This window comes from Protopterus annectens, chromosome 4.part0 (genome assembly GCF_019279795.1).
Source record: "Protopterus annectens isolate FY-2018-M chromosome 4.part0, PAN1.0, whole genome shotgun sequence".
Taxonomy (NCBI): Eukaryota; Metazoa; Chordata; order Ceratodontiformes; family Protopteridae; genus Protopterus; species Protopterus annectens.
Window position 1 is genome coordinate 1,475,500,648 of NC_056733.1, and position 12,468 is coordinate 1,475,513,115.

Sequence of the window (12,468 nt, forward strand, 5' to 3'; positions counted from 1 at the left end):
CCCCAACAAGGCACTTCTCTGGGGGGAAAAAAAAACGGCTTGATAACCAAAACAGAAAAAGGGCATTCAGACCGACTTTCAATGAAGGTGTCAGGACTGACGGCAAAGAAGGTCTGAATGTGTGTGTACATATATCAACTTTATGCCCTGCGTCTTGTGCGGATAGTGTATGTGTGATGTATTGCTCCTGTAAATGCTAAACATTTGGTATACTGGCCAGTTGTTGGGCTATCCTTTGCAGGAGATCTCTTCTGTTAGGAATACTGCATTGAGCAAAGCAAGTTGCAAGGTGTGCCCAAGACGTTATTCAGCATGTGGACATGGCATAATCCTAAAGGCAGCATAAGAAGAAGGAGTTTGTATTTTACGTACTACAAAAGCACATTTTCTAAAACAAATATTGTTGCAAAATTGTAGCAAGTGCAGCAAGTGAAAAGGACTCATTTACTTAAGTCTGCTGACATAACAGGTCCAAACTGCACAGGAGGATTATATGTGGATGGCTTATGGAGGACTAAAGCTCTCAGATGATTCCACCATTGCATATTCAATCATCCATGAGGTTAGACATCAGAAACCATTTAAATGTCCCTTTATATTTGGTAGTTCTTACCTCCAGTGGGAGCTTATAAACATTACTGCATATAATATACACTGTGTTTTGTCGTATCAGTTACACCCTTGATCACCTGGCAGACATTTACCCATTTGTCTCACACATCTACCCTTGCGGTACAATAGAAGACCGCATGCATATTTCAATCAGTGACCAGTAAATAAAGTATATATTCATACCTCTCAACAGTACAGTACAGATTTTCGCAGAATGTCCAGATTTTTGCCTCATATTTTTATTCTGTTCCCCATAACCTGTGGTTTTCTTTTCTGGCAAAAAAGGATAGCAGTCACTAAATAATGACACACATTTGAGTTTCAGATTTTATATCCTTTGGAAAATTAATGTTAACACAAAAACTATTATTCTATTGACTTTCTAAGTTTATAAGAGGAATATGATACAAATATGTCCTTATTTTTGATCCTTTGTTTTCCGCTATTTCAGGCTTTGTCCAGATATCTTATGCTAAGAGGCTGAGAGATATGAACGTTATTTGTTTTAAAATAAGATGTTTCCGCCTTGCATTCACTATCTGCCCTGACCCCCCCCCCCCCCCTGAGTTAGGTGGAACGCTAGGACCCTGCGGACTGATGCTCGAGCCGGCCTGCTCGGATGGAGGAGGGGGCGGGGCGGCTCTTTGTTCCCCGCTCCCACTCTGCAGCAGTCACCGTCTTTAGTGCTTGCGGAGCGGCTGCTTCCTACCTGACCAGACCCGAACCCTGGCTGGACCCATTGCAGCTGCAGCAGCATGGCTGTAAACCTAACGAAGAATCGGCTGCCTCTGCTTGCGGCGTACCATGATGTGATCAATGAAGAGTCCACCACAGACTGGTAAGCACTAAGCAATAGCAAGCTTGGGGGTTCCTAAAGGGAGGGGCTGTACCCAGCACCCCTGTATGTCGCACCTTTCTGCTTGGTGTGGGTTTTACCCCTCTCTTTTATTAGACTCCGAGAGAAATTATGCTGTTAATCATTTTGAAATTAGTGCGTAACTTGTTTGGGGTGCGTTACATTGTGTTTATTATTACAAAGCTGGGGAGGGATGAATGGGGGGGGGGGGGGCGACTGAGGTGTAGCCAGCCTTGCCAGGTAAAGAGAAGACGGTTGTTAACAGTTTCTTTCTTTTTTGTGCATTTTTTATTGACTTGTGACAGCTGCCAGGGCTGCAGAGGCAAAGGATGTGTGAAGTCGACTGTGATTTGTGTTTCATCTGGCCGTGGCGTAGAGACACAATGGCTGGGGAGGCCATGATTTCTTTGGGTGCTGATGTTTGTTTGGTTTGTAGTCACATACTTTGTGAAATGATTCAACAAATGATGGGAAAGTCCTGAATGCGGATAAGGAAAGAGCCAGCAAGCAGGTGTGTCAGGGAAAACAAAACAAAGATCCCACAGTTAAGTGGGGACCAGGGCTGGAGGAGGTAGCTGCCCGGAGATAAATATTAAGGCACTAAAATGAAAGTGGAACTCCCCAGATGTGATGCGATTGGGTTTCCTTTCTGTGAGTCTCCGGTCGTCTTACAGTTGGGGATGGATGGATGCTTAAATTTTGAGAAAAACAAACAGAAAAGGACCGATTTATTTAAATGGCTGTATGCAGGATTTTGATATGTAGGAGAGCTGTCTTGGGCATCTGTTTTCAGGGCAAGATCGTCAAACAGTACAAAGAGGGTGCGAACTACCAGTACAGCTTAATAGCAGGTCTTTGTGGTGTTGTCAGAACCTCTTAACGGACTGTATGTCAGGGTTGCAGAAATACAATTGTGATCTGTGTATATGTACATTTAAAAATATTGACTGTATTATTGGTGGGAGGGGAGAGCTTTGTCTCTTGACATATGTCTGTCAAGGAGCCAGAATGAGGTTAGTTAGCCAGAAGCCCAGTGTAAGGGGAATTATGAGTTCATTAAAATGCCAGAATGGTAAAATATTTTTGTTGTTTTTTTCTCTTTAATATACCTAGTGAATATTTATGCAGTATCTTTAGGAATGGAAATCTATTAAGAAGTGTCATTTCATGTGGTAGTATAGTTTATGCTCAGGAAGTTAACTCTTGTGTTTGGTTTAGTAAAGAAGTAACTAAATGGCAATTATGTGTTTCTTGCTGAAGGCTTTATCCAGACACAACAGTATCTGTCTGTAGTGGAGAAAGAGCTCTGAGGCTGATGCTGAAAGCACAGCTGTTCATGGTGGAAGTGTTCTTTGGCAGAAAACTTTATAGATGGATGCTAAGAGAAAAGCCCTGGTGTGCGTCTGGGTTCATAGGGTAGAAATCAGTTTTTATGTTCTCATTTATGCCAACTGCTACAAAGTTAAATGGATTTTTGAAGGATTTATTTTTCAGGGGTCCCAAGGACCAGTGTACAGATTAGAGACCCATCATAGACCAAGACATTTTCTAGATTTATTTTTGAGGGGGACTTTGGGGATCATTTGGATTGCAGAAAGACTGTGAAGATGAATTGAGAAACGGGAGTCTCTGTGTCTAGCAAGGTGGTTGCATGTACTGAATACCTGTTATGGATGGTTGGCTAGGTGTAGAGAAAAAATGTTTTTGGTGCAGGCATCCTTCAGAGAGACTGTATCTGGAGAATAATTTGGGTGAATGGATGCAGATTATGGTAGGATTGAGCTGTCAAGTACAGAGGAGGAGGTCCTGCAGTATAAGTAAATAGGGTGATTGGGCCTCTATTTTCATTGGATAAAAGGATATGTACACTGGTCCAATGACCATTTTCAAGCATGACCCAGATCATAATGGCAAGTACAGTATGTACCTGGCAATGCATTAGTTGTGTGACGAACCAGTGGGAAGGTATACATCTCAGCTGTCCAGAATTTTGCCTCATGTTTTCATCTGTTCCTCATAACATTTGTGGGTTTCTGGCAAATCACTGAGGATTTAATGATCTAAATGACATACATTTGAGTTTTAAATTCATATCCTTCAGAAAATGCATGCTAACACAAAAACTGTTATTTTAGAAATTTCTAAGTTTATAAGAGCAGTATTTAAAAATCTGTCCGTATTTTTTGGCTTTCATCTCCTGTTATGTTTGGCTTTGCCCAGATTTATTGCACTAAAACTTTGAGAGGTATGCAATAGAAGGAAGGAAGGAAGACTGTAAAAAGAAAAGAGGTTAGTGCATTAGGTGGCCTGGTAGAGGGAGAGGTGTGTGTTTGTGTGTTTCAGGAAAGTGGTTCTGTATTTTATTGGTAGACTGAAGGTGAGGCAGAAGGTAGTGAATGAGAAAACTGTATGAATTATGAGAAAGGGTATATGTGAGGTATCGCTAGCTATGCCAGGGTATATGTGAGGTATCGCTAGCTATGCCAGGAGAAGTAGGGCAGTAGATGTGTAGCATATGCCAGCACAGCTAGCTGGAATTTTGCAAAGAATTATATGTCATTTGTACAGATGCTTGTGTTTGTAAAGTTGCTTGTGTTAAATCTGTATCAACAGTGTGTCCTACTGGACAGAAATGTCCATTTATATCAGTCTGTGTTGTTGTAACTGAGGAAATGTATACATCTTAACAGAGAGTACTGGAAGAGAAGAGGTTAATCTTAGTCCAGCTAACTTTGGAAAATAGTGAGAATTTAAATTACTTCATTTAGGTCATAAAGATTGTATCTTACAGTTCTGATTGCAGCCAGAGATGCAATGTTTGGAAAGCAAGTACTAGGAAGTTTTCTGTATTGTCTTTAGCAGTGAACTAATTGCTGCTCTAGAAGGGTAGAAGTTTGAAATTGTTTTATGACTTCCAGCATTTACAACAGATCTTAGCAAAGCTGTATGTGTGTGTATTATTGACACACATGTGCAAGAGGCTGGATAAGTTGCTAGGAACGGGGGCAGTATGGGAACCAGAAGTCAGATGGCTAGATGTATGTGATGTCATTCTGTAATCCAGGGCAAAAAATTATATTTTAATAGTCAGTCTATGATATAGAAGGATCCCTCACCTACTTTATCTTTCCTTGCTCTAATAAGTGACCAGGGAATAGTAATTATTTAGATCAGTTAGGAAAATATACTGAGATTAGCTAAGTACTGTTTTTCTGTATATGTGTGAATCTATTCATCTGTGTTATTTTAATATTTTCTGTGATTGAAACTCTGGTGTTGTATTGTAATTAGATGCACCATATTTTTATGGTCTTGTATTATTTATTATTAACTATATTAAAAGTTTTTATTGTGGCTGGTCCTTAAGAGTACACTCAAAAGTTAAAATATTCTCTAATCTATTTGGTGACCCTCTGGCCACTCCTGAAAGCTTTACTGCATTGGTCAAACACTGTCATCAGTATATTAATTTCTCTCAGTATTATTGGGTACCCTTGTAAGAGCCTTGGAGTAGCTGTCTTTGGAGTGTCTGCTAGCAGTGAACTACCATGTAGTCTTGGCAGAAGGGGTTATAGGTAGTAAATCTGTGCCAGCCTTTCCCAGGTGTGTGTGTGTGTGTGTTTACAAATCAAATCTCCAAGAGTGTGTGTCACCTGAATGGAGCAGAGACATGAAGCACTAGTTTCACAGAGAGGGTGCTGGAGGACTTGGCTTGGACACTCGGCTGAGGATTCAACTCTATAGCTGTGCCAGTGTGAAGTCTCACAAGGTCTCTAGAGAGAAATCCAGAGCCTAAACTGAGTGTGTGCCCTGTGTGCTCTTAAGGGAAATTATGCTTGATGCAGCTGCATCTGGAAGTACTGGGTGTATCTATTTTTGTTTCAAGTGAATGTCCTTCTGCAGTGTCAGTGGTGAGGAATCTGGCTCCTTGATTACTGATCCAGAGAGGGGACATCTCATAGCAATGTACAACAATGCTTTTTGGGGAGATTATTGTTTGGAGCAAAGAAAGGGTCATAAGAATAGGCAATATGGATACATGGAATGGAGATGGCATGGTAAGGAAGAGGTCTGTGTAGGGAATAGTACATGGAAAGAATCATGTGCAGAGGGGTTGTTAATTGTAAGCTGAGTATCTGGGTAGAAGTCTTGGGTGGAGAAGATGTAAATGCAGAGCATAGTTTGAACATATAGGGAGTGGAAGGGGCTTATTTAAAATGGGCCAATAAGAAAGTGTGAGTAAAACTGAGTGCTGGAGCAGATAGATCACCAGATGAAAAAGAGTATGATTGTCTTTAAGGTGGCTTTAGTGAATTAGCACAGTGAATGATCGCTAAACAGATACAAGTCTAGTATGGTAGAGAAATGGTGACCAAGGCTGGGAGTACAGAGGGAGTTCATGGACACGTGGATGGAAAGAGAGGAGTAGGAAGAACACGTCATTTGCAAGCACATTCGTGGATTCTGTACCATGAAGAGAAGTATTGTTGTAAGAAGATGTCTTTGCAGTGTGATTAATGAGATGGGTTGTACACTAAAGAACATTTAACAAAAGCCTGTAGCACATTATAGATTTGTGAGTTAAAGTTGTGGAGTGCCCAGCTTCAATGAAGAACACATATGTCTGTAGAGGAGGCAAGGCCTCCTGCAGGCATAGAAGTGTGTGTGTGTGTGTGTTTGTGTGTGTGTGTGTGTGTGTGTGTGTGTGTGTGTGTGTGTGTGTGTGTGTTCATTAACATATTTGTAACACACAGACTGTTCAGTGTTTTATATCTTGCTTGAGAATTTTCAGTACAAGGTTTGAAAAACTTTACTTTTTTTCCAAGAGGCGTACTAAACTCGTAAAACTAACATTTGTGGGAAAACTAGAACCCCCGGATTCTTTAAAAGATATATCAATCTGTCAGTTCAAATTTGGTGGGAAATGTTAGTAGTATGCTAGTAGTATTTTTTTCTTCTTTACCTTCCTTGGTGTTTTATTTCAGTAAACTGAGTTGGGGCCCATGTCTGCAACGTTAAAACCTGAAAGGACAAAGGGTTTATTGAGTAATTTGCCTTCTTTATTATATCTACAAGCTCGTGTCTAATATTACCTATTTTCAGTTTGAGAAATATCAAAATTCAAAGAGAAGATGTAAATGTAGGTGTCTTCAAAATGTGCTGTTGTTTTCTTACCTGTTTTTCCACTTTATATGAGATGCCCACATGTGTACACATGAGCTGAAGGAAGTGTGAGTGTGTGTAAATATTAGTGAACTTGTATGTTCTTTGCAATTATCATTGCTAAGAAATATAAAGTTATCAGGCAATCCAAAATGCATAGGTAAAAGCATTAAAGGGAAATAAAAGCAATGCATAGAGTAACAAAAATATGAAAGTTAATACATAGCATGCTTATAGAACTAAGGAGTACATAACACAACACAGACATGCTTGTAATGCAAGCAGTCAAATGGCTGATCATTCTTATTACACTGGAACGTGGTTGATTATTAGCTGTGCCATCTTGTACTTTGTAGCCTTCCATTACTGAAAGGTGAAGATTTGTACTGGTTCAGGCCAAGATTTTGGTTGAAGAATCGCCCTCATCTAATAGAAAAGTTGTAAGATTTCATCTCTGGTCATTTTTCTAATTAGCAAAACATTTAATACTCTGTGCATGTAAGGACTTAAATCCTGCAATCTTTACTGATGATGATTGGCTTTTATTTTAATTTAGATTAACTTAAGTCCTGTGTTTTTAAAGGTCTTATTAACTTGCAGTTTATTTTATCAGTTTTGTTCATATTATAGAGTAGTCTGAGCATTGTCGAGGGAATCTGCAAAAAAGTTACTTTTTCTTTTTGTGTTTTTAGGCCTGGGCCTGTTACAGCCATACATCCTCTGAGTTACTATGTAGTACCCCCCCCCCCACCCACCCACCACCACCACCACACACACACACACACACACACACACACACACACACACACACACACACACACGCAGATGAGATTTTTCCACTCGTGTCCTGGTTCCGTTTCAGCAGTTCTTGATGCATTCATTACTGACTCCCCAAAAACAAAGCTTTGTACATTTGAAAAGTGAATTATAACAGAGCTCACTAACAATGCTGTCTTTTTAGATAATGTGTGACTGAATTATCCCTTAAACTGGTCTTCTTAAAATGGCATGTTCTAGGACTGGGAAATTTTTCCACTCGTGTCTTGGTTCCGTTTCAGCAGTTCTTGATGCATTCATTACTGACTCCCCAAAAACAAAGCTTTGTACATTTGAAAAGTGAATTATAACAGAGCTCACTAACAATGCTGTCTTTTTAGATAATGTGTGACTGAATTATCCCTGAAACTGGTCTTCTTAAAATGGCATGTTCTAGGACTGGGAAACTGTATTCAGCTAAAGACCATGCCTGCATAAGGTGATGCACTTCCCATGCCCATCACGTTTTAATACACTAATTCGTAAGGATAAGATTTCCTATGCTCTTTTTTTTAACTTTGTAGGAGTCTTGCTAAATGTCTTGTGCAGTAGAGTGGAGACAAAATTAATGAATGCTATTGCAATGAAGGTCACCAAGATTTACTATATAAGCTGGGCAGTAGTCATAGAAATAAGGCTGTTCTTACTAGACAGCTGGGCGATGTAGGGGAATATGCAGTGCAGCCTATGTCTGCAGATGTGACAGAGTGAGGCACTGGAATGCTGTCGGTGGTGCATCAGGGGGTGAGACAGTGGCAGAGGAGAAGGATTACTAAGTTACCCTGTACTGACGAATCAGGAGAGAATTCCTGGGTGTTAGGATGCTGAAGAAATCAGCAGACATCTTGAGTGGTTTATGTACAAGGAGACAGTTTCCAGGTATCCTGGGTGACTGGTTGCAGATGGAGGGATACTTGGCATGCCTGCATGTGGGAGGGGGAAGACCTTAAGACCTAAACAAGCTGGATTCTCCGCTAAACATAGAGTGTGTGTCTTGTTTTGTATGCATTACAATAACAACCAATTCATCTGAGTAGGCAGCTTGTATTACATAATTGTATACCCTGATTATTCATTTTGGAAGACTACCATTTTTTGAAATATTTTTTTCTTTGGGTATTTGCAACTTTTGTGAGTTTTACAATGACTTTTGTATACCGTCCATGTACTTGCATGTCTAAGGAATGCAAGTAGAATTCTAGTTAAGTGAATGCTGCTGGCAAGCATGGATGTGTGTTCTTTAAAACTTTGACCTATAAATTTTGAGGTTTCTGTTTGTGCATTTGGTACTGATGGAAGATTATTATTTTGTGATGTTGTGTCCTCCTCCATAGCTTCTCTCTTTTAATTTCTCCGAATCTTTTGAGTTTCCAGTACCATGACAGGAATGGACCCCATTCCTAAGTCAAAGTACAATTAAAATTCATGAAATTAGTATTGTTTCAATCTTTGTCAACCTGAAGTGCTCTTTGCAGCACCCGTGATGTGCCCAGTAATTGTTTAGCTGGAAAAGCTTAATGTGAGTGAGACAGATTAATCCATTCTGTTTATCCTGTGAAAAGCAGAATTGTATGAGTCATTGCTAAAGACAAGATTGCATTGAATGAAGACTTATTTTTATTTTTACTGTTGCCTGGATTAATGCAATTAAAACTTAGCAAGCCAAGTAGACCGTTGTGTCTGGAATGTCCTGTTGGAGCTTTGCTAATGTGGTCACATGATGTGTTTTATCTGCAGGTCGTTTTGTGACGTAATTCTCAGAGTTTAGCGATATCAATCCTAGGGAGAGCACTAGGAAAGCACCTAAGAGACTTTCCTTCGTAGAAGTTCTTGTTTGCTTCAAACAAGTTACTTTGTACAGAAAGTCTACTTTGTTCAGAGAGAAGTTAATCGCTCTGCTCATGTCTTGATGATGGATTATTGGATCTTTAGAACCAACAGTACTGAAATGGCTGTAGTTGGCAGTTGACTGTAAAGAGAAAAAAAGAGAAGATTTTGTTGGCTTTAAGTACATAAAATACACAATGTAACTATAGATGTAATAGTAGTGTCATTTTCTTTCATTGCTTGTGGTGTTAGTCCCAACTTCAACATTTGTAGTTGTCTTTTGGCTTTGCGGGGACGTTGGGTGTCACCCTGAACTTTGGTTACTGCCTTTGGGTCAGAGTCTTCAAATTGAACATTTACTGCTTTTATTTTTTTTATGAACTTTGCATTCTTGGTGGAGAAGCTTTAACTAAGTTTCCAGAAGGTTATTAACTGCTGAGACAGGTGTGTTTATTTAGTGAATGTATAAAGTTTCTGTAATAGTGTGAGAAATACTCTAGTTGTGTGGTCCACTTGAACTTTTATAAATGTTGTTGCCATATCCTTGTACAGCATGACACAAGCTGCTCTTTTAATACAGCAGTAGTTTGACAGCTATGATGATGATTTAAATTGCAATACTGCAGAGCTTAAATATATTTGTAAGGAACGGTGAACAAGAATTAATTTGGAAAGATTTGTGAGAGTGAGGATATGATTCAGTTAAGATAAATGGTAAAGTTGAAGCCTGTTTCTGAGAAGACCTTACAAACACGGGAAAGTTGAGACTTCCGCGAGTTTTCGGTGCATCAGTTCCTTGTCTTGCACACCTACTTGTGGGCAGGTGTTTAAACTAAAAGGCGACCAAATGTGGCAGAAAGGATGGTTGCCTTAGCACTGAGTAGATAGAGTTACTGTACAGAACTACATTTGTGTTAGCATCTGAAGAGTAGTTGGAGTTAGTGGAGCCCTACTGTCTTGTAAGTATTCACTTCATCTTGATTTTTGGGAACAAGAAGAGATTTTTTATTTTGACTTCAATCTCCTCCCTTTTGAGAATCTGCCTCCTTATTCAAATCCCACTTCTTAACTTCCTAATGTGAGAAATCTGGACAAAGCCTAAAATATTGGGGGGATAGAGGCCTAAAAATAGGGGCATATTTTAAATATTGCTCTTAAACTTAGAAAGCTGTTAAAATAATATGATTGATATGTGTCTGCATACATTTTCTGAAGGATATTAAGTCTGAAACCGAAATATATATCATTTGGTGACTTCAGTCTGTCATTATTTGCCAGAAAACCACAGATTTTATGATAAACAGACCAAATACTTGAGGCAAAGATCTGTACAGTCGAGAGATAGAATTCCCATTGTAAGCTGAAGACAACCAAAAGAAGATGTAAAACTGTCATGCATATTTATTAGCACTTGATTTCTGTATTGCAAAGTTAGGATGTCTGACTTGCATAGGTCAGAAAGTACATCATTATTTATTAGCCATTTAATAGAAACATAAGCCATTCGTGTTAACTGGCTAACTGGTTTAGTTTTGATGGGCAGTTTTTCTGATTTTCTTATATAGTTTATCTTCTAGTTAGCTAAGTTACTGTTGGACTTTCTTTTACTGCCATGGACTGGCAAGAGATGTAGGACCTAAATATGGGAGTATGACTTTGAGGATGTGATGTATTGGGTGACTTCAGTTTTGAAGTTTTTTCTGGTATTTCTGAAGAGTTGAGTGCAAATAGATTACTGTACTGGTGCTTTGCAGTTAGTAAAATGGGGAGCACTTTGCAGAGGTGTTAAACCTCCACATCATAGAAGAAAAATTAATACTAGAATTTCCTTCCTGTAGTGAATCTTTCTACTAATGAAACACATGCCCTGGTCTACAAAGTTAGTGTTAAACTGTCTATATGCAAGAAGAATATAGGTCCGTACCAGTTTAATGTAAATTCTGCATTGGAATTTGACATATTTCTTCAGACTTTTGCTAAACAAAATATAGTCAGGAACATGAAGGATATCCACATTTTACTTCACCAGCATTGGTTATGACTGGAGTATTCCTTGTTGATTATATATATATATATATATATATATATATATATATATATATATATATATATATATATATATATATATATATATATTAGTCCTGCTTCACATTATACCCTGCTTATTGCTTTTATTTGTAGAATCCCATACCCTCAGCTATGTTGCTCGTAAAGTACTGCATTGTAAAGTGTCACAACTTGGTTCTGTATTGGTGAAGGTTTTTGTTGGTACCTTTTCTGTACTAGGTGATTTTTGACTTGTAATCTGATAGTTCTATAGAAACAACTCTTTGTGCAGTGGTTAACTGTACTTCTGTAGTACTAGGGCAACCACATTGTTCCTTGTATTCAGTAGTAAATTAGCTCTGAGTGGAATTTCTTTGCTAATGTCTCTGTCTGGCTTCTGATTCCTGTTAAGCTCTTACACTCATTTTGGTGTTCCAACATGATGTGGAAATGGGAGAATTCATGTGAAAAACCGCTGTTATATTAGCTCATGTATTCATTTTCTGATTTGATGACACTGATAGAAACTGTATGTGTTTCTTTTGTTGCCCCCCCCCCCCCCTGCAAAGAGAGTCTACTTAGCTGCAGCCAGGGACAGAGAATTCCTAGTCCTGTTTCCGGTTTTGTCTTTGGACACCCAGTAGTTACTTAACTAGAGCCTTGCTCTAGTCGCTGTGGCACGTATCATTCTAAGAAATCTCATAGAAAGCCATTATGTTTGTCTGGCATGATCTTCAGTGCCATTGACTGTCCATCACAGTTGTTATTCTGCCTCCATATCCAGAAGGCTGGTTCTGTTACAGACATTTCAAAGCGGCGTAATGTATTTGTTAAAAGGTGCTATCTTTGAGATGACTGATTAACCAGAAATGCTTGTCTGAAGTTGTATGGCCTGCTCAGAGCTGTATTATGTTTATGTCTTTATTTGCAATGGTTAGTATTCTTCATTTGGGTACTTGGAAATTACATTTCATTTGCTTGAAGGCAAAAGACACGATAAGTTATTTAGTCTGACATTGAAGTGCATTTAACATTCTCCTCCAGTCCATGTGGACTTCCTCTCTTGCTATTTTCCACTTATCCTTTACTTTCTTGAATACATTTGTAGATTTAGTATCAGGCATCCATTGCATTAGCACATTCCATGA

At 38.9% G+C, this 12,468-nt stretch overlaps 1 protein-coding gene across 1 annotated transcript in view; it reads left to right on the plus strand.

Moving 5' to 3' along the window:
• The first annotated feature begins 1,264 nt into the window (after nucleotides 1–1,264).
• The window catches only part of DBN1 (drebrin 1), a 1,456,369-nt gene continuing 1,445,165 nt past the window's right edge, over nucleotides 1,265–12,468 (plus strand). Inside the window, 1 exon segment of the mRNA XM_044069321.1 lies at nucleotides 1,265–1,450. Coding sequence (XP_043925256.1) covers nucleotides 1,368–1,450 — 83 coding nt within the window. The 5' untranslated portion in view covers nucleotides 1,265–1,367.